The sequence below is a fragment of the Pteronotus mesoamericanus genome, unplaced genomic scaffold (genome assembly GCF_021234165.1).
Source record: "Pteronotus mesoamericanus isolate MK-2021 breed Mesoamerican mustached bat unplaced genomic scaffold, CSHL_Meso_final contig_40, whole genome shotgun sequence".
NCBI lineage: Eukaryota > Metazoa > Chordata > Mammalia > Chiroptera > Mormoopidae > Pteronotus > Pteronotus mesoamericanus.
This window is the reverse complement of record NW_026555150.1, coordinates 2,953,311-2,977,253: the sequence shown is the minus strand read 5'-3', so window position 1 is coordinate 2,977,253 and position 23,943 is coordinate 2,953,311. Positions and strand designations below refer to the sequence as shown.

General features: G+C 38.3%; 1 protein-coding gene across 1 annotated transcript in view; it reads right to left on the bottom strand.

Moving 5' to 3' along the window:
- Window positions 1-23,943, bottom strand: part of GRIA3 (glutamate ionotropic receptor AMPA type subunit 3) — a 393,069-nt gene that overhangs the window by 186,658 nt on the left and 182,468 nt on the right. Inside the window, exon 4 of the mRNA XM_054576984.1 lies at window positions 15,602-15,789. Within this exon, the coding sequence (XP_054432959.1) occupies window positions 15,602-15,789 (188 nt within the window). The remainder of the gene's footprint in view (window positions 1-15,601; window positions 15,790-23,943) is intronic.

Below are 23,943 nucleotides of genomic sequence, written 5' to 3'. Positions count from 1 at the left end.
ACGGCACCATAAAAATCCTAGAGGAGACCACAGGCAGGAAACTCTCAGATATCCCACGCAGCAATATTTTCACCAATATGTCCCCTAGAGCAAGGGACATAAAGGAAAAAATAAACAAATGGGACTTCATCAAAATAAGAAGCTTCTGCACGACTAAAGAAATCAGCAAAAGGAAAAGGGAACCAACCGTACGGGAAAATATATTTGCCAATGATACCTCAGACAGGGGTTTGATCTCCAAAACACATAAAGAACTCACAGGACTCCCCTCCGGGGAGACACACATTCCAATTAAAAAAAATGGGCAAAGGACCTAAACAGACACTTCTCCAAGAAGGACATACACAGGGCCCAGAGACATATAAGAGGATGCTCATCATCACTAGCCATCAGAGAAATGCAAATTAAAACCACAATGAGATACCACTTCACACCGGTCAGAATGGCCATCATAAACAAATCCACAAACAGTGGGTGCTGGTGAGGTTGTGGAGAAAAGGGAACCCTAGTACACCATTGGTGGGAATGCAGACTGGTGCAGCCACTGTGGAAAACAGTTTGGAATTTCCTCAAAAACCTGCAAATGGAACTGCCTTTTGACCCAGAGATTCCCCTGCTGGGACTATACCCTAAGAATCCAAAAACACCAGTTCAAAAGAATGTGTGCACCCCAGTGTTCATAGCAGCACAATTTACAATAGCCACGGGCTGGAAGCAACCTTAGTGCCCATCAGTAAACGAGTGGATCAAGAAACTATGGTACATTTACACAATGGAATACTACGTAGCAGAAAGAAAGAAGGAACTCCTACCCTTTGCAACAGCATGGATGGAATGGAGAGCATTATACTAAGTGAAAGAAGCCAGGGGGTGAAAGAAATACCATATGATCTCACCTATAAGTGGAGCCTAATCAGCAAAGCAAGTAGGCAAGGGAAATATGACCAGCAACATTGAAAGAAAGAAGAAACTTGTGGTTACTGGAGGGAGAAAGGGAAGGGAGTATCAGGAAGGGAAAGGGAAGGGTGTGAAGGACAGATGGACATAGTCAGGGTAGGGAAGGATTGAGGAGGGGAGGTGGGGATGGGTCGGGCAGGGGAAAGTGGTGGTTGGAAAATGGAGACAAATGTATGTGAAAAATTATAGAAAAGAAATAAATTTAAAAGAGAAACCATAAAAAACAGGCAGAAATGCAGTATATAGTATCAGAAATGAAGTATATACTAGAAGGAATAACTGTAGGTTTGAGGAAGCAGAGGATCGGACCTCCAATTTGGAAAATAAGATAGCAGAAACACCCCGCCAGGGGAGCAAAAAGAAAAAAAAATGGAAAAAATGAGGACAGTTAATAGGGCCGAGATCATGGTGTGTGCCCAACTCATGTTCTTTTGCACCGTAGTGGCCATCGTGGCTCAAGTTAGAAGCCTACAGAGAAATCTAGTGCCTCAGCTGGCATATTTAACTTAGGTGTCTGGCCAAAAAAGATAAATGCTACAACAGAAAGATATGATGAATATCAAGTCCAGGAGTAAACAGATCAGACTGGAGCTCAGGAGTTTCATAGATCTCAAGATGGAGATTCTGAAGCTATGACTAAATTACATATTCCAGTAATGTTGGATGAAATTGTTCATTGTTTGGCACCAATTCTCATTCAGCCAGGCAGAGCGAAGGACCCACCATAGAATGACCCCAAAAAAACCCAAAACCCAGTTACAACCAGGGAGCCCACATAAAGGGCACCTCAAGAGCATCATGCTCAGGAGATCAAGGAGACTGCACCTCTGAATGTCACAGGTCTGTTACCACAGAAGGTCACACCACAAAGACAAGGAGTCAAAGCATATCAATCTAATATGCTGAAACAAACAACAAGAGTCATCTAAAATGGGGAGACAAAGAAATAACCCCCAATCAAAAGGAAAGGAGGAATGCCCAGAGTGCTAAATGAAATCAAGGCAAGCAAACTATCAGTCATTGAGTTCAAAAATAATTGTTATAAGAATTTTAAAGTTGCTCAGTGAGAACAACAAAGAACTCCAGGAAAACTACAAGGAACTTATGGCAAACTACACCAGCATGAAAAAGGACATAGAAACTATCAGTAAGAGACAGGAGGAAATGAAGAATACAATATCTGAAATGAAGAACGCCGTAGAGGGAATTAAAAGCTGGCTAGATAAAGCAGATGATAGAATCAGCAAGCAGGAAGACAAGGTAGAAAAAACTCCCAGGCAGAGCAACAAAATGAAAAGAGATTCAAGAATAATGAAGAGGGTTCAAAGGAGCTTCAGGACAACATGAAACAGAAAAATATCTGTGTCATAGGGTGTGTCCACCAGAAAGAGAAGAAGAGGAGCAAGGGATAGAAAATGCTCTTTGAAAAGGTTATGACAGAAAACTTCCCTAACTTGATGAGAGAAAATGTCATGCAAGTCTAGGAAACACAGAGGTGATGAATCTAAAATAATCAAGATGACTCTAAAGAGGCCCACTCCAAGACACACTGTAATTACAGTGCCAAAGGTTAAAAACAAAGAGAGACTCTTAAAGGCATCAAAGGAGAAACAGCTAGTAACATACAAGGGAGCACTGCTAAGGATATCAGCTGATTTATCAACAGAAACACTACAAGCCAGAAGGGAATGGCAAGAAATATTCAAAGTAAGGAAAAGCAAAAGACTGCAACAAAGATTACTCTACCCAGCAAGGCTGTCATTTAAAATGAAAGGCAAAATACAGAGTTCCTTAGACAAAACAAACAAACAAAACAAACAAAAAAACCAAACAAACTAAAATAATACATCTCCATCTACCAGCATTGCAAGAGGTGCTAATGGGACTGTTTTAAGAAGATGGAAAAAGAGAGATACAGAGAGAGGAACACAGGTACAAAAGGAAAAATGGCAATGAGTAAGTCATGATCAATAATGACCCTAAATGTAAATGAATTAAATGCTCCATCAGAAGATATAGGGTAGCTGTATGGATAAGAAAACATGACCCATATATATGCTGTCTACAAGAGACCCACCTCAGAACAAAAGATCTACACAGACTGAAAGTGAAATGATGGAAAAAATACTCCAAGCAAACAGACATGAAAAAAAAAAAAACAACCCCTGGTGTAGCAATAGTTATGTCAGACAAAATACATTTCAAAACAAAGGCCACGAAAAGAGACAAAGAAGAACACTTCATAATACCTAAGAGAATAATCCATCAAGAAGATAGAACCCTTGTAAACATATATGCACCCAACATAGGAGCACCCGAATACATAAGGAAATCTTGCAGGACTTCAAGAAAGATATTGACAGGAACACATTCATAATAGGGGATTTTAACACCCCATTTTCAACAATGGGTAGGCCTTCCAAGCAAAGGATCAACAAAGCTATTGTGGCATTGAAAAACACTCTTCATCAAATGTACTGAATTGATATATACAGAACCTTTCACCACAAAGAAGCAAAATATGCATTCTTTTCAAACACACATGAAATATTTTTGAAGATGGACCATATGGTTAGACACAAAACAAACCTCAACAAATTCAAGAAAACTGAAATAATATCAACCATCTTCTTGGATCACAATGGCTTGAAACTAGAAACCAACATCAAAGAAAAAACTCAAAAACATTTAAATACATGGAGACTGAACAACATGCTATTAAATAATTAATGGGTTAATAATGAGATCAAGGAAGAAATAAAAAAAAATTTCTGGAAAGAAATGAAAATGAGCATACAACAGGCCAAAACCTACGAGACACAGCGAAGACAGTCCTTCGTAGCAATACAGATCTACCTAAAAAAGAGAGAAAAATCTCAAATAAGCAATCTAACTCTACATCTACAAGTACTAGATGAACAACAACAAACAAAGCCCAGAATGAGTGGACGGAAGGAAATAATCAAGATTAAAGCAGAATTAAATGACACTGATAATAAAAAATATCAATGGATCAATGAACCCAGGAGCTGGTTCTTTGAAAAGATAAACAAAATCAACAAACCTTTAACCAGACTTATCAAGAAAAAAGAGAGAGAACCCAAATAAATAAAATTAGAAATGAAAGAGGAGAAATGGCAACTGACATCACAGAAATACCAAAGATTGTAAGAAATTACTATGAACAGCTATATGCCAATAAATTTGACAACAAGGGTGAAATGGACAAATTTCTAGAAACATATAAACTTCCAAAAATGAATAAAGAAGAAGCAGAAAGCCTGACTAGACCAATAACAACCAGTGAAATTGAAGCAATAATCAAAAAACTCCTGGCACACAAAAGCCCTGGACTGGACAGCTTGACAGGGGAATTTTACCAAACATTTAGGAAAGAGCTCACTCTTATGCTCCTCAAAGTATTCCAGAAAATTTGAGAACAGGAAAGACTTCCAAACTCTTTTTATGAGGCCAGTATTATCCTAATTTTAAAACCAGGTAAAGACACAACAAAGATAGAAAACTACAGGCCAATATCGCTGATTAACATAGACGCTAAAATCCTAAAAAAAAAAAAAAAATTGGCAAACCAGATCCACCAATACACTATAAAGATCATCCACCATGATCAAGTGGAGTTGATCCCAGGGATGCAAGGATGATATAATATTCAGAAATGAATAAATGCTATACACCACATAAACAAAATGAAAGACAAAAATCACATATCATAACAAAAATGCTGAAAAAGCATTCAACAAAGTACTGCACTCATTCATGATAGAAGCACTCAGCAAAGTGAGAGTAGCAGGAGCATACCTCAACATAATAAAGGCCATTTATGAGAAACCTACATATCGTACTCGATGGACAAAAACTAAAAGATCAGGAAAAATACAAGGATGTCTGCTTGAACCACTTCTATTCAGCACAGTATTGGAAGTTCTAGCCATAGCAATCAGACAAGAAAAAGAAATAAAAGGCACCCAAATAGGAAAGGAGGAAGTAAAACTGTCATTATTTTTAGATGATATGGTAGTGTACATAGAAAACCATGTAGGAATATTATTAACAATTATATGCCAACAAACTGGACAACCTGGACTAAATGGACAAATTCTTAGAAATACACCATCTTCCAAAACTGAGTAAGGAAGGGTCAGATAATCTAAATAGACAGCTTACAATTAATGAAATTGAAACAGTAAACAAAAATTGCCAACAAACAAAGGTCTTAGACTGGATATATTTACAGGTAAAATTTACCAAACATTAAATGAATTACTAACACCTGCCTGCTTCAAATTATTCCAAAAATTTCAAGAGGAGGGAAGACTTACTAGCTCATTGTATGAGGCCTGCATTATCTTAATTCCAAAACCAAATAAAGACAGTAAAAAGAAAGAAAGTATAGGCCACTATCCCCAATGAACATAGATGCTAAAATCCTAAACAAAATATTAGCTAAACTGATTCAGCAATACATTAAAAAGACCATGCAGTATGATCAAGTGAGATTGATTCCTAGGATGGGAGTTTGGTACAATATCCACAAATCAATAAAGATGAAACACCACATAAACAAAATGAAGGATACAAATCACATGATGATATCAATGGATGTAGAAAAATCATTTGATAAAACCCAGTACCCATTTGTGATAAAAACTCTCAGCAAAGCAGATATTCATGGATCACACCTCAACATAATAAAGGCCATATATGAAAAACCTACAGCCAACATCATACTCAATGGGCAAAAGCTAAAAGAGTTTCACTTAAAATCAGGAACAAGACAGGGATATCCACTTTCACCACTCTTATTCAATGTAGTACTGTAAATACTAGCCATTGCAGTCAGAAAAGAAGAAGAAATAAAAGACATTCAAATTGGAAAGGAAGAATTAAAACTTCCATTATTTGCAGATAACATGATACTTTATAAAGAGAATCCCAAAGATTCCACCAAAAAACTATTAGAACTGATAAATGAATTCAGTAAAGTAGTAAGATACAAAATAAATATCCAGAAATCAGTTGCACTTTTATACACCAATAATGAACTGTCAGAAAGAGAAACTAAGAAAACAATCCCATTTACAATTGCATAAAAAAATAAAACACCTAGGAATAAATTTAACCAAGGATTTAAAAAGCCTGAACTTGTAAAATTATGTCATTGAAGAAAGAAATTGAAGAAGATGCAAATAAGTGGAAGTATATGCCATGTTCATGAATAAGAAAGATTAACATCATTTAAATGTCCATAATACTTAAAGCAATGTACAGACTCAATGAAATTTATATCAAGATACTAATGGTGTATTTCACAGACTAGAACAGATATTCCAAAAATGTATGTAGAACCACAGAAGACCCTGAATAGCTACAATGATCTTAAGAAAGAAAAACAAAGTTGGAGGAATCATGCTACCTATATAAAAATATACTACAAAGCCATAGTAATCTAAACAGCATGGTACTGGTATAAAAACAGAAATATAGATCAATGGAACCGAACAAAGAGCTCAGAAATAAACACATGGCTTTATAGTCACTTAACATTTGACAAAGGAAGCAAAAACACACAATGCGGTAAAGATAGTCTATTCAATAAATGTTGTTGGGGAAATTGGACAGATATGTGTAAATAAATGAAACTAGACTGCCTTCTTACACCATACAAAAATATATATTCAAAATGGATTAAAGATTCAAATGTTAAACATGAAACCCAAGAAATTTTCAAAGGAAACTTTGCCAGTAAATTCTCAGACATTTCTCATAGCAATATCTTTTCTGATATGTGCCTTGAGCAAGGTAAACAAAAGAAAATATGAACAAATGAGACTGTATTCAAACTAAAAGTTTTTGCACAGCAAAACAAACCATCAAAAAAATGAAAGACAACCTACTAAATGGGAGAACATATTCACCAATGATATGTCTGATAAGAGGTTAATATCCAAAATTTTAAAGAACTTAGAAAATACAAACAATCCGATTCTAAATGGGCAAATGACCTAAATGAACACTTCTCCAAAGAGGACATACAGATGGCCAATAGACTAAGAAAAGATACTCAATGTCATTAATTATCAGAGAAATGTAAATTAAAACCGCAATGAGTTATCATCTCACACCTGTCAGAATGTCTATCGTCAATAAATCAACAAACACGTGTTGGCAATGATGTGGAGGAAATGGAACCCTTGTGCACTGTTAGTTGCAATGCAGACTGGTGCAGGCACTGTGGAAAGCAGTATGGAATTACCTCAAAAATGTAAAAATGGAACTGCCTTATAATCCAGTGAATCTACTTTTAGGAACATATCCAAAGAAACCTGAAACGCTATTTTGAAAGAATATATGCACCCTCATGTTCATTACAGAGTTATTTACAGTAGCCAAGATTTGGAAGCAGCCCAAATGTTCATCAGTAGATGAGTAGCTAAAAAAGCTCTGGTATGTTTACACAATGGAATACGACTCAGCCATAAAAAGGAAGAAAATCTTATCCTGTGAAACAGCATGGATGGACCTGGAGAGTATTACACTAAGTGAAAAAAGGTAGTATGAGAAATACAAATACCATATGATCTCACTTATATGTGGAATGTAATGAACAAAATAAACTAAGAAAATAGAAACTGACTCATAGAGAACAGACTGAGCTGTCAGAGGGAACGTGGGGTTAGGGGGCTTAGTGAAAAGGGTGAAGGGATTAAGCAAAGAAAAAAAACTCATAGACACAGACAATAGTATGGTGATTACCAGAAGAAAAGGTGGGTGGGGAGAGGTAGAAGAGGGTTAAGTGTGGATAAATGGTGATGGAAAGTGGCTTGACTTGGGGTGGTGAATACACAATACAATATATAGATAAGGTAATACAGAATTGCACACTTGGAACATATATAATTTTATTAACCAATGTAACCCCAATAAATTCAATGAAATAAAAAAAGTGTTAAAATGTAAAAAAAATAAGATATACCTTGTTTGTCTTATGTATCCATTTGTCAACTAAATAAAACCTGTCCCATAGAATTATTTTAGGCGGCCCATTTTAAACAAAATTTGCCATTTTCTCCTTGACTGCCCCTTGCTTTGAGCCCCAACACTCTACCCCTCACTCCCCTCCTGTGGCTTTGTGTTCAGACATGGGGAGTGCAGTTTGGCTTATGTGTCCCTCTCTTTTTATACCCTGATGCTCAACCACCTACTAACTTTTCAAAAAAACTCTGAAGACAAAAAAATATGTCTTTGCGTTTCAGTGTTTGTGGTTTGAAAAGCCCTCTAAATCAATGAGTTCAATGCAGTGGGCTCTCTTACATGTGTGTAAGGGTGATACTAGGTGTTAGGGAGGAGCATGTCTCTTGGAGCACTGCTGCTCCAGTTTAGGGGCCTAGAAATGCTTAGCACCCACCCAAATCCTTATCTTACGGGCATTCATACTTTCCCAGAACCAGTCCTATTTTAAGCCTGGTTTTCTGGGGATTAAAGGAGGGAAGGGGAAATATACCTTCCAGAGTTTACCAGTTACATTTAGTGTATGTCTTAGCAAGGGAAGGAGAAAATGTGCATTACCTAAGGCAGTTTTGGTAAAATAATGAAGACTGTGGTTCCTTACCTGAGATGAAATGCATGGAGATGGGAATGTTAGTTGTACTTACATATCACTTTGAGAAAGTACTCCTCATGATTTATCTCTACTCTTGTGCGGCCCATAGTTAGATTGTTCTGGCACCATGAGTAAATGAACATGTTTATCATAAATTATCTTTCCCCCAAAGGCTTAAGGGGGGCATATTTTCTATTCTGTGTGTTAGTGGAATATGGATGGTTCCTTATCAAGTGGAGGAAGTGTCTGTGAAATGCTTGTTGTTTAACAATGCTTGTTGTAAACAAAGCTGCTCCAGGTCTCATCAGGATGCTTATCTTTTAAAACCTCTGCTTGATGTTGCTCTGATTGAAAATTTCAGTCAAACATATGGCTGATTAGTGCAGTGATTAACACATTTGAAGTCAGATTCTCTGGGTTCATATTCTGGTTCCACCAATTATAACTGTATGATCTCTAAGTCTCAAATTCCACATCCGTAAAATGGAAACAGTATATCCGTGTACCTTATAGGGCTAATATGAGGATTAACTCATATGAGATATATGAAAATATATATCCATGCACATTGATTAAAACAGTATCTGGGAGGAGGGATGGAGAAAAAGGATAAAGGTTCATGGGCATGGACAACAGTGTGGTGATTGTGGGGGGAGGCGGGTATAAGAAGCATAAATGGTAACGGAAAAATACAATAAAATTAAGAAATAAAGAACATTTTTGTGTCTAAAAACATTTGAACATTGTAAGCACTTTATACAAATTTGTTATTAAAACTGTCCAGTTGTCAGGAGCATTTGATTCCTTGTTCCCCAGCATATGTTGTCAGTTTGGCTCAAATAAACTTTTTTTAATAACTACAACAAAAAGTCCAGTTGTCACCTGTAGTTCAAGGTTTTAGTGCCTTTAATTATTTTAAGTGATGTTGAAAATCTACTTAATTCTCAACTAGTCCTTGAGCTTATCAATCAATGTGTGTTATCCAATGTTACACTTGAAGAAAAACAGAGAAGTCATCTAACATTAACTCATACTAGTGAGACCTGAGCTTAGCTCAAGTCCTAAACTCTCTTCTCATGATAAAAAATGAGATTAAGCTGATATGTTGGAAAATCCATGAGGGTACTGTTCATGAGCAATTAGCTATGGTTTTCAGTTATTCAGTGCCTACAAGGTGCTAAGCACCATGCCAGGTGCTCTTCATATATTATCTTATGTGACCCTCAGAAAACATGAGGATAACATGAACAGAAGGTAGTGGAATATTATTTTAAGATGAGAAAATTGAGCCTTAAAGAAATTATCAATGTCATGCAACAGGGAAGTGATGGAGCTAAGATTTGAAGTTATGTCTATTTGATTCCCAAGTTTGTGTTTTTTCAACTACACCACAAACAAAATATTTCTACAAGTAGAGATGCTAACCCAATCTGTCTTATGGATGGGCAAGCCAGCTAAATATTCTACAAAGAACATTGAGAATAAGGGCTGGAACAAAGGGGAGAAAAGAGAGAAGAGGAACTGGACAGACCATTGTGTGCTGAGTGGAAGATGAGGTAAGGAACAGACATGAGACTATGACATCTTTCACTTCACTTGATCTAGGTCTAGCTGTTGGCAACAGTGTGCTCTAGTGACCCCAATTGTTACACATACAGAGTGGGGCAAAAGTAGGTTTACAGTTGTTCATATGAAAAATAATACAATAATTAATAAATAATAATATGAGATTAAACTGTGTTTCACATACTCACATCTGTAAACCTACTTTTGCACCACCTTGTATTTTGGCATGAGCACTGCCTTCTTTGTGTTACAGCCTCATACTTTAGAAGGGCCCCTTGTTTAAGTTGTTATATTTGCAAGCCTGACTTACTATCTCGGGTGTTTTATTTCTTTTTTTTTATCCTCACCTGAGGATATCTCTTTTCATTGTTTAGGGGGAGGAGGAGAGAGGGAGAGAGAAAGAGAGAGAAATATCAGTACATCAATCCCTTGCCTCCTTGTATGTGCCCCTACCGGGGATAGAACCCACAACCTGGGTGTGTGCTCTGACCCAGCATTGAACCCAAGACCTTTTGGTCCATGGGATGACACTTTGACCAACCGAGCCACACCGGTCAGGGCCTGGTGTTTTATTTCTTAAAATGATTGTCTTTGAGGTGACAGTGTTCCTCAAATGAAAGAAATCATAGGGTTTGAGTTGCTTCAGGATTCTGTTCTTAAAAAGAACTACTGTCAGATCATCTATGATAGATTTTACCCTGGAATATTTCCAGGGAAATTATACATTCTATATTTTTCCTGGGTATCACATTGAAATGTTTTGGTTTGGGCTCCACTCAGTTTGCATAAGTTGTAATTCAAGCAGGGGCTATGCTGATATTTACCTTTGAATTATCTATGGAAGAAATAAAAACATGGTAAAGACTGAAGAGGGATGTTTAAATCTCTTTAAGGAGTCAAACTTTTAGATATCTAATGGATAAGCAAATTAGGAAATATCTATTCATTAAAATAAATCTTGTATAAGGGTAGTTACTTGTCAACACAGGATTAAATTGGAATATTTGTGAATCCTTGAAAACAATCTTAAAACTTTTATCCGACTTTTCATTAATTCAGAATGGGCTCACCTTCATATAGCTTCAGCTGGTGAGATTTTATTTTCTTCCAGTTTCCCCTTCTCCTTGTAATAAGTCCTTTCTAATGCTGACCAAATCTCTAGTCAATATCATTCACTCTGGTATTGTCCTTAGGCGTGCACGACAGTTGGTCAGTGCCCTCTTTATGATGTCTTTATACTTGATGACGGTGATTAAAGTGTCTCTTGGCTCTCTTTCACCAGGCTGCACAACCCCAACTCATTTAGACTATCCTTGTAGGCCCTATTTTGTAGTGCTTTAATTTTTTTCCGCTGCTTTTCTCTGATCTTCTCCAACTGCTTTGCAATTGTTTAAGAGGTAACCTGACGAACAAGCCTAATCTAAGGTTTGGCATTGGCCAAATATTTAATAGATTACCTATAAATAAAGAAAGGTGGTTCAGTGTAGTAGGGGCAAGAGAACTGGACTAGGAGGTCAGAAGATTTCAGTTCTGCCCTTGCTCTGTCACTTAAGAGGATTAAGCAGAAAGCCATGTTTGGACAAATCATCTAAATGTCTCTAAGCATCAATTTATTTTCTGTAAATCTGCGATAAACACATCTGCCCTGCCTACCTCCCATAGGGAGGCTCAAATGAGATGAATCTATGTGAAAACACTTTGTTTAGCATCAAATCACTATATAAACACTACATGTTGGGAATCTTTCTAAATAGTTTGCATGTATCAGCTCATTAAGGTAAAGATGTCATTCCCATTTTACAACCAGGAAATGGAGCCAGAGAGTTAAGTAACTTGCTCCAGGTCACACAGCTAGAAAGTGACAGAATCCATGAAGACTGGCTCCAGAATCCATTCTCTGAAACTGTAGCTGTCCAACAAAGCCATTCATTTTATGGAGTCTGACCTTCAAAAGCAGTCCACAGATATTATATGCTACTGGGATGGAAGATCTATTCAGTCACGGGTAGATAACTCTGTGAAAGGCAACTTTATCAAAAGTTAATGTTTATATTAATCATTGAATTAAGGCAGCTGTCCACCAGTGAGGAGCACCTCATGAACACAGTACAGTAATAAGAATGCTCTATCAGGTCAGGTCAATTGTTCATTCACTAATAGTACACATACATCTTCCAGTAGAAGGTGTTTTAATTCTTAGCTTCAGCATCTAATTTCTCAATACTCATTGTGAGCCCTGACAACACTTCGTGCTTTCATTTGTCTCTAGATCTGTCCCTTTGTATGTTAATTCCTATAGCCATAAATTTGGAATAATTTCTTTATAGATTAACTGTTAAGGAGAAATATTAAAGACAAATTAGTACCCAATGGAGTCCTTTTTTTCCTGCTGTAGTGTAAGAGTTGAAAGAGATCAAAAAGACTTTGAAAGAAATTTGGAAGAATTTTGATTTATCCCATAAATGTGTGAACATTCACAAGGAGAGTTAGAACCTATATCATGAAATGGTGGAATTATGTTTTGTAAAACTATATTGATGACCTGCTTATATTTGAAAAATTGTACCATATTGAGGTCTTTTCTTTTTAAAATATATAAACTTTATTATATTTTTGAGGTCTTTTCATTATCACCCATTTTATATACTGTACTATATGAACTTACTTTATGCCAAAATCTGATCTATAGGGAATAGGGTTACAGTGATATATAACAGGCTTTTCTACCTCAAATAGTGGAATTAAGAGTCATTTTGTGGGAGGCTATACAAATTTTCTTCTGAGAAAATAACCACCACCCAAAGCTGAAAACACCTTTGGAGAATAGGGGCATTTTCTGGGAGGTCTGTTGAGTTATAAATGTTATCATTCCAACCCATGATCTAGATAGTGAATTATGATAAACTTGCCAAAAATGGTTAGGAACCAATGAGAAAAGTGGTATCTCTGTATTTTAGTAAAAAATTATTTAAAAAATGTTTTCTCTTAAGAAGTATGTTGAATTTGTTACTTAATTTAAATAATTTTAATGGGAAATCTATTTTTATACAAAAAATTAAACTTTGGTAAATTCATGATATCATTAGAATAGATTTGGACAGAGAGCCACCATCTTAAACCTTTGAGAAAACGTGTTTTAATAATCATATCATGTGGCTGCAGATACTATTTCGCCCCTTGGTGGAAGCACAGCAAAATCAGAGTGAAACTTATTGAAATGTGCTTATTCAATACTCATCCGTCTATCCGTTCATCCACCCATTCCTCTATCCATCCAACACTATGGGCCAGGTACTCTCCTGAACCCTAGGGATACAAACTGAACAAGACAAATATGGCCCTCACCTCAACATAATTATGGTCTAGTAGAAATTCCTTAAACGGTAGAGAAAACAATCATGAATTGATAGTTTTATGACATTTTCTTGAAAGAGGTAAAAAATAAGTGAAATTAGCTCTCTAGCTTTACCTGGATGTTGCTAAAACTTTTCTTTGAGCAATGTTCCCTGAAAAATTGTGTAGACAGTATTTGGAGGGATATTGTGAATGTGTATATAGAAGAAAGAAAGATAGAAAGTGAGACATGAAAGAAAGAACAGGGTTTTTCAAAACTGTTACTGTAGCTTTCCTGAAAGTATTTATAATAATGATTATGTTTCCCATAGCATTTTATGCTTTCTGAAGCAATTATACCAACCATGTGGGGTACAGCAAATTTTATTTTCCCCATTATGTAGATGAGACAGCTGAGGCATAGATACTTGAGTGCCCAAGGTCCCAGAGCTATATAGATTTCAGAGCTCTGCCCACTGCTTTTTCTATTACATCATGCTGAAAAATCTCAGACTCCAGTATAAGGTTCTATAAAATCCAAAAAATTTAACAAAATTTAAGATATTCAGGAAGCCAAATTCACTAGTACAAAAGAAGGAAAACAAAGTATGGCAACAAGGATGTTCCTCTGCTTTAGGGTATTAAGTAGGTCACCCACTAAAAGGCTATTTTGGTATAAAAATTTTAGAGGGCATGTAGTACATACACTAATATCACTGACCTGATTCTTCACTTTCATGATCTAAGAAAATCGAAGGCATTTTTTGGAAGGGAGGGGCAGGTCATTTTGATAGCTCAAGAGAATGTTAGTCGAGAAATTTGATTTAGTCAAGCTAGTGCTCTAGATTTTCTATGAGGTGTGATTCACTGGAGGTGATGCTGTTTTTAAGAAGGGGGCAGTGCAGAGTCAGCGGTTCTAAAAATTTTCACTCTCTCCCTCTCCCCTCCTTTCCTCTCCTCTCCTTCCATCCCCTCCCTTCCCTTCCTTTTTCTTACCTATTTTTTGGCACTATCTTTTTATGGACAAATAAAAACATATCTGACACATTGTTAATATTTAATTTGCTATAAAACCGCTCTCCTAGGCAATGGTTGCTCACTATAATTTCAAACTGAGGCTGTTTTGCCCCCCAGGTACACTGGGATCAAATTAGAATGGAAATGTTTCCCTTACAGTTTTGTTTATGGCAGCATAGCACTTTGTTATTAACTGGCAATGAAACTACTACCGAAAATAATAAACTTTCACCATATTTCAATTTGACTCTTTACTCCAAACAGAGTGTCCATCTGGCTTAGGATGAAACATTTCTCCTAATATTTTTTAACCTTAAATTTAAATATCCAAGATCAATAATGAATTCATTTTGCCCATTGAATAATACTTTCCTCCTAGTCTAAATTTCCTATATCTATTTCACTTTGTTCAGATTTTAAAAACCATGAACTTTTCTTCATATGCCATCTTAAAAAATGGTCTTCAATTACATACACCTTCTCTCTCTCTCCCTCCCTCCCCCTCTCTTTTTCCCCCACCCCATAAGACTATTCTGCAAAAATATCCACAAATTTTGAAGCCTAGTGAATCCTGCCCTGACTCTCTGCAATTAGGCCCCTGAAATAAGACCGCTTCTTTTCTGCCCTGCCTGATGCCTTGTCTGTTCCCTACTGGAAGGATGGTATGGGGAAGGAAGGGGATTACTTTAAAGAGTCAACTATCTATGAAACAGGTGTGGAGGTTGTGTTATCTGATATGTAGCATTATATTGCAGAGACTTTCAGATTAATCATGGTAATGCAATTTTCAACAGCTTAGATTTTTCTTTCCACCCTCCCCATTCTTCCTTCCTTTCTCCTTCCCCTCCCTCCCTCCCTCCCTCCCTCCCTCCCTCCCTCCCTTCCTTCCTTCCTTCCTTCCTTCCTTCCTTCCTTCCTTCCTTCCTTCCTTCCTTCCTTCCTTCCTTGCCTGCAGCCCCTGGGGAGGAAAAAAGGATTAGAGAGACTATCAAAAACTGTTGGCACATTTAGTCTGGTTGACTATTGAATTTATTAGAAGAAATGTGAACTACCTCAGGCTGATGATTTAACATGTTGGGTGGGGGGTGGAATAAATCTCTAACATACCTGTTCCAAAATCGTGTTAATCCTTTCGACTTCACAGTCAATGAGGAATCGCTTTTCCTGCCTCCTGTCCATTTCTTCAATGATGCGCCTGAATTCTTGGACATCCTTTATGTTTCCCACAGACCTTGCTGTCACTTGCCAGTTGTTTTGCACTGCTGCTTCCATAATTGCTTGGAGGATGGAAAATCCTGAAAGAATGAAAGACAGCTACAATGATGTTTTTTTCCTTTAAAAAATCTTTTTGTAGGTATTAAAAGTTCCACTGAGTTTTTATTCAGTCTATTGGGCCTCTGCGAACGTTATCTCTTGTGGACAGTAGGCTTACTCATAACCTCAGCCTTAACCTTCCAGAAAGTTGGCACTTCTATTTTGTTTTAAAGGAAAGAAGATTCTACAACTTGTGGGCAGCAGGCTAGGTATTTATCAAGCCTGTATTTAATCAACCGCAGTTGAATTATAGTACCTAATTGTTTTTGTTGACATGAATTATCAAAATATCTATGGAATAATTGCCAGGAGCTTCTTCCTTATTTCTGGCCACAATATTTCTTATTGTAGTTGAAAGTCATTTCTTTCATATTCCATATGAACATACTTCAGAATTAGAGATAGCTTTAGTAGGGATAGAATATTATTATAATATGGCTGATCCGTACATAGATATGATTATACAATAAGGTAAGTTATATCTTTCAAGTAAAATAACTCAAAAAACTGACAAAAAAGGCTATACCAAAAATATACTGATTCATTGAACACAACGTTATGAAAAAGTTCAATCATATTAAGTCTTCCTGAGCTTGTTCCATTTCTCAATTAAATTTACCAGGGATTCATGGTTTCTTTTTAGTTAATTTATATCAGACAACTATTAATTACTAACGCCTTGGATCTATGCTGAATGGGAAGGAGAAAAAAAATTATGATGGTTGAGTTTTTGGTAACCTTTTTAGATTCAAGGTTTGAGAAGTTGGGAAGAACAGTATTTCTTAAGGTGTGAACCACAGGATAGTACAGGGGTTTCTATGTACTGGTCTTTTAGAGTATTTGTATCTCTATATTATATGATGGTTCTATTTTTTGCTTCTGGTATTAATCCATAATCTGAGCATAATTTCATCAAGTGTTCATCATTTTATTGGGATATGGTCAAAAGCAACTGCTTTTTTCTAATAAATTTAAATGGTTTTTCATTTATATTTAGGTAATGACAAATGGGAGTAGGTGATGGGGATGCAAAGCCAAAATAACCTGCAGCATGGCAATTTGGCCATGGGAAGAGTAGAGAATGGAGGAAGATTGTGTTGCCCTTTGCACACATTCCAGGTTTGGTGCTGTCTTGGGCTCACCCTATAGTGTAAGCAGGCTATGGCTGGGAATCTTCTTCACCACATCATAGAAAATGGTATTGACATTTGGAAAGCATGCTTCAGGGAGATGACAGTGGTGACTCAGTCAGTCATTATGACTCCTTGGTGAGCTGGGTGTATGCAGGAAGAAGATCACAAATGAGACCCGAGATCTTGGTAATTTCCAAATGAGCAATTTCAGCACAGGAGCTCAAAATTACAGATCAGAGTAAATTACCATTGCTTTAAATGTTAATTCCTACTCTTTTTAAACCAGCCACACATATTTATTTCTCAGATTTGCATTTTCGTGTGGGTTTTTGATGTGCTCTCTGCTTCAGTAGGAGTTGAGAGCACATAGTGGGCCAACGCATGGGATTAAGAAATAAGCATAGGAAGAAAGAGATGAAAGTATTTGAAAATCTTTTTAAGCGGTCTACAATAAGGCCTTATTATTTTGAATCCCATTAATTATCAACTTATGAAAACTCAGCAAGGACTAGGTTGAATTCTACTTCTGTATTATTTATGAAGAAAGTGTTGGCTGAATGATAATGGCAATGAAACCACACAGGGTATCTTCGATATAGTTAAATTAAATGTTTAAAAGGATCCTTTTGAAAAATGCAAGATTTTTTTGTATGTTGATTCAAAACCTATATTCTTATAATCTGTACTCATTCATCCTGTTCCACCATTTTGGGGCCAAAAGGACAAATTTAATCCCATTACCATGTGATAGTCCTTCACATTTTAAAAAACAGTATATCCTTCCTTTTCTTCAGGCTAAAAATGTCCCAGTTTTCAGCAATTACTTTTATGACATGATGATAGTTTCCCTCACTGTTCTTTTTCCTATGGACATTTGTCAAAATGTTATTGATCCTGATAATTCACATGTGATCTGACCAATGTGGATGACAATGAGATATTGCTTATTTTGATATGGGCTGTTATTTTAGCACCTTAGGGTTGCTAATATTTTTCAATAGCCACATTATATCGTCAATTAATATGAAGCTTGGATTCAACTAAAGCATGTCAGTTCTCACTGTAAAACCTTTGCTCTGTAACAACTCACCATCCATGTATTAATATTCTTCCATTTCAACCTTTTATCTCTTTCCTTTAATCCCTTACTACATTCCAATTCTTACTTCTTCACTGCCTGCACATTGGCCGAAATCTGGAAGATGGTCTTTCCCACTTATTCAGTTCTCTTCTTTTTACCTATTCAAGGCAATTGCACCTGTATATTCCTTTTTCTGGCACCTCCTATTATCTATAGACCTTTGTAAATGATTCTCTTACCACATGAAGCTTCCCATACTGACTTCTCATTTATTCCTCCAGAAATGAGATTTAAATTTGAGATAAGAGAATTATATGCAATGGAGAAGCTGATTTAAAGAACTGTATAACAGAGATTAAAAAATTTAGAATAAAACTGGATAAATGAATTATACTACATATGTAAAATGAAGTAATATGATGCTGTTAAAGAAGACAGCTCAATCTCTATATAATAAAAAGAAAAATTTCTGCAATCTATTATTATGTAGAAAAAACCCAAAATAGCATTTATAGTATACTTTCATTTTACAAAAAATACATATTTGTGTATGTATAGAAAAATTAGAAGGCATTGGCAGCAGTGTTCTCTAAGGTGTAGGATTACCAAGAATTTCTACGTGCACTGTCATTTTTTAATGTAATGTTTGGCCATTGTATAAGAAACAGGCATTATTTTTTGTAAGTACAAAAATAATAAAGGTTAAAAAATACAACTCATGCTATTCTCTCAAAGCATAAGCTCCTAGAAGACATGGATGGCAGATAAGTACAGCTCTATATATTGCCTGCTGCCACAAATAAGAAACCTCTTAACAAACACCGACTTTATAGATCTTTTTATGCTTGTTCCTTAAACCATCTGAATGCATTATCTATTATTCAAAATCACATTGCTTTTTTAATGACCTTGGGTCTAGAGCCTCCTGGGCTATGAGATTTGCCCACATACCTGAGCAAGTTGCAACTGTGGCTTAACACTGCAATATCTTTTACTAGGCAGAGTTTCTCTGTGTCTGCTTGAGCACGTGGCTGTGTACCTGAGAACTCTGGGAGGAGTGGTCATCTCAATTCAGTACATGTCAGTGAGAAATTAAAAAAAAAAAACCTTTTATTTGTTTTTGTACCTAATTTATTATACTTTGTTCCCTGTTGTAGCTGACCAAACAGAGTAAATAACAGTTTGAGGGAGCAGAAAGGAAAGGAAAGTTTGTCTTTGGAGGCAGAAGAAAGCAGGCATTGGTGCTTATAGGAGGTGAGGTGCATAACACCTCCTATACTTTTGGCTCTGTTAAAATAAGCTTGTTGTTTTAGCAGCTTCAGAATTGTACTCCACTCTGAGTGAGTTTTAACACACCCACGTTTTCAGCACTGAAAGCTACTTTTATTTGAGCAGCACATTTTCTCATGCTGATTCCAGACCCCTGCTGCTGTTCACCTTTTTTGTCCTTGTTTTAAATAGGAGTTACTACATAGGTAACTGAGTGAATGCTAGATTGTCATCTTCATTCAATCGAAGAAACATAAAAGCATGACAATAGAGGAGTGACAAGGTGAATATGGATGAAGAACTGGGCTACAGCTGTGACCAATCCAATCCTACTGGACTTGTTGTTGAGCTACTCTTGCTAAGCAAGGAGGCCATCTGGGTAATGGCTGGTGTAAGGATACTATGCCGTAGAACCCAAGTCCCCATTAAGCACCAAAAGACATGCCTCCATCTTCTGGGAAAGTTGTTGACTGAAGAGAGCTGCCTAGCTTAAGGTTATACTCCCTTCTCAGGGAAGCCTGTATCCAAAGACTGGTTATATGGGGAATAATGGCACAACCCCTTGACCCCAAGTGGGATAACTCTAACCCAGCTTCAGAGCTCCCTGAAGGGTACGTTGAGGTCTTGTTATATAACTGCATCATAGCACATCTTCTCTTTCTGCCCAAACCTGCTTTCTTCTTTTTCTCCAACAAGTATCAATAATGAGAGTACTACCCCCCAATAAACTTTGCATGCAAATCTCCATCTCAGAATCTTCTCCCAGGGGATTCAATCTGTGACTGTTAGGTTGACCTCATGACAGGGATGGCAACAAATACAAAAAGATCTCACATCTGCAACTGATAAAGCCATTTTCACAGGGAGAAAACCAGGATTTTATTCAATGTACAAACAAAATAAAAAACTGCTTCCTGTTGAGCAAATTTAGTATTGGATCTAAAACCACAGAAGAGTAAGGAACAGATTATTGACATATGGAAGTCTGTATTGAAGACACCCTAGGAAATATAGTTGAGGATAATTTTCCTCTTTCTGCTTTGAATCTTCCAGCAGGCTGATGACACAAATACTGGATTGCCACCTGGGAAAGACCAACTTGCCTCTCTAGAACATTTCCAGAGGGTCAGCAATCCCTTTAGAGGCTTTATGAAAAATCCTCTGAGAATCCCAGGCAGGCACAGAATGCTATAAATGTTAACACTCACAAGAAGCCCATTTGTCAATATGAGAGACCCCATTTTGGGGGGAACTTCTAGAAACCAAGTCGGAAGTACAGATGGTGTTGCTCTGAAAGATCTGATATAGGTTCATGAGTAACAATAGGTGGTGCTAACCCTGGAAGATGTGTGTTGAAAAAGAGAGGCTCAAATTGGCCCATGAAAATCTTTGTGGTCTACACTTTTCAGTCATAGAATCACACAGTATTACAAGCTAGAAAGACTCTTACAGATGACTCAGAGTAATAGGATAGAATTTTTAAAACTCTGGAATTCTTTTTTTCAATTGAAATTTTTATGGAAGCCTGATCTATGAGATAGATAAAAGTGCAGCTCCTCTGGTTTGGGAAATAAGTGGGAAGTCACTTACTCAAGATCAGAGCTAGGAGAGGAGACATGATGGTGGAGGAGTGAATGGGAGTCACGCTGATCTCCTCCCAAGACCAAACTGGAATTGCGACTAAATAGTGGAGTAATCACCTGGAAAACAATGGAACGATAGTGGGAGAGGAGCCTTGGTGCTGTGGACAGTGGATTCGACTTTCACACATCCCAACGGGTGAGAATTGCGGTGGAGGCTCGAGAGGGTGGGCTGGGTGCCCACGGGCACTAGGATCAGAGGGACATTGAAACGGCCAGTTAGCTTCCCCCGAGAAGAACGGGGTCTGAATCATAAACAGGAACCCCTAAACTACAGCAGCTAAATCCAAGAAAATACAGACAAAACGCAACCCCGAAAAGCTTAGGGGCACTCTCTGCCAGAGACAGGTGGCTGGGGATGCAAAGAGACATTTAAAGGGCCAACGCAAAACTTGCAGTGGCAGCCACCCTCCTTGATCTCTGGGTAGAGGTGGCAGCAGGGTGGGCTGAGCCTGGGAAAAGACTGGTGGTGAAAACTTTGTGAAGAGAACTGACATGGCGGCCGGTGGAGCCCAGGTGATAACATACCTCCCACTCTGCAGCTATCGTCTCGCTCAGGCATAAGGGAATCAATTAACCTGCCTTTTGTGCGCACCGCACACCACTTGTACACATGTGAGCTGCGGGGCTGAGTGCAGACTGGCTGGGAGAGCCTGGAGGAGAGACTGGAGACGGAGGCATTGGGGAAAGAATGGGAGGAGGAACCGGGGAGTCCCGACTCCTTCTCCTTGCCGTAGTCTCCAGTGCGCAGGAAGAGGCCACACCCCCAAAGAGCCAAAAGCCGAAAAGCACACAGAGACACCCCGAAAACACCCAGTGCAGGCATGCACACTTACGCCCAGTGACCGGTGAGGGTTGGCGAGCGTGTGTGTGACCCGTGCGGGCTGGCGAATGCTTGCACCAGCCGGCAAGGCCTCCCACAGATTGGCACCGGTACAGCCTGCGAGGGAGTGCACAGAGCGGCAAGGGCAGGCGTAAATTGACCCACCCGCCCGCAATTGTGGAGCAGCCCAAAAAATTAGTAGAGCTGCCCAGAGTCCCTGGAGGAGAGACCAGAGACAGGATTAACCCGAGAGTCCTGGAGCTGACTCCCTCCCATTTCTGTAGTCCCCATTTGGCGAGGGCAAGCAATGCACCCAAAGAGCCAAAAGCGGGGAAAACACACAATAGAAGACCCTAAAGTGACCAGTGCCGGGGAGCTCGCTGGCCAGGGGGGCCAGATGAGTACGCGAGGTCGCCAATAGGCCCCCTGGTCTGAGGCAAGCACATGCGAGCGCAGGCAGGCGGGGGATCCTGCCGCGCCGGGAGCCCGCTCGAGGACCTGGGGTGAGAGTGCAGAGAGATCCCAAAAAATAGCCCAGCCCTGACCGGAGGGGTCACAGACCTGCCCCAAGTAGGAGTCAGACAGTAGACTCCTGAAAGGCTCAAACAAACAACCCAAGGTCCTATAGGGTCAACAACTCACATCATCAGAAACAGGCCAAGAAAGAAAAGTAAAGGACAAAAATACTTAACAGACTCTCACAAAAATGGGAAGAAAAAGAAGTTCCCCCCAAATGAGTGGAAAAGGGGACTCCCCACAGTGAGAGCTAAATGAAATAGAGGCAAGGGAACTATCAGATACTGAATTCAGAAAAATGCAGATCAAAACCACCATGAGGTACCACCTCACACCGGTCAGAATGGCCATCATAAACAGATCCACAAACAACAGGTGCTGGCGAGGCTGTGGAGAAAAGGTAACCTTAGTACACTGTTGGTGGGAATGCAGACTGGTGCAGCCACTGGAAAGCAGTGTGGAATTGCCTCAAAAAGCTGAAAATGGAACTGCCTTTTGATCCAGGGATTCCCCTGCTGGGACTATACCCTAAGAACACCAAAACGCCAATACAAAGGAACTTATGCACCCCAATGTTCATAGCAGCACAATTTACAATAGCCAAGTGTTGGAAGCAACCTAAATGCCCATCAGTAGATGATTGGATCAAAAAATTATGGTACATATACAGAATGGAATACTACGCAGCAGAAAGAAAAAAAGAACTACTAAACTTCGCGACAGCATGGATGGAACTGGAGAGCATTATGCTAAGCGAAATAAGCCAGGGGGCAAAAGACAAATACCATATGATCTCACCTATAAGTGGAACCTAACCAACAATACAAAGGTGCAAGAAAAATAAGACCAGCAACACTGAAAGGAAAAGAAATCAACAGAGACAAGAGGGAAGGAGGGAGGGAGGGAGGGGACAAGGAAGGGAAGGGGAAAGTCAAGAAACATATAGCAAAGACTCATGGACAAAACCAAAGGGGAAGAGCTGAGGGAGGGAAGGAGGGAGGGGGCAAGGGAAAGCGGTGGGGGTTGGCAGAGACAAATGTATTTAAAAAAATAAAGTTGAAACAAACAAACAAAAAAAGGACAATGTTAAAAAAAAAAGAAAACTGGAACTAAAAAAAAAAAAAGATACTGAATTCAAAACAATGGTTCTAAGGAAGCTCAATGAGCTCATCCAGCTCAAAGATAACTATGAGAAACTGCAGAGAAACTATCAGGATCTTACAGCAAACTATATCAGCCTGGGAAAGGACATAGAAACTATCAAGGATATGAAGAATACCATTTCTGAATTGAAGAACACAGTAGAAGGAAGGCAAAGCAGGCTGGATGAAGCTGAGGATTGAATCAGTGAGATGGAGAATAAGGTAGAAAAAAGCTCCCAGAAAGAACAAGAAATGGAAAAATGACTCAAAAAGAATGAAGAGGCATTTAGGGAAATGCAGGACAACCTGAAACGCAATAATATCCGTATAATAGGGATGCCAGAAGGAGAAGAAGAGGAGCAAGGAATAGAAAACCTCGTAGAAACAGTAATCATGGAAAATTTACCTATTTGAGGAGAGAAAGGCTCTCATGGATCCAGGAGGCACAGAGGACCCCACTCAAGAGGGACTCAAGGAGGTCCACTCCAAGACACATCATCATTAAAATGGCAAATGTCAAAGACAAAGAGA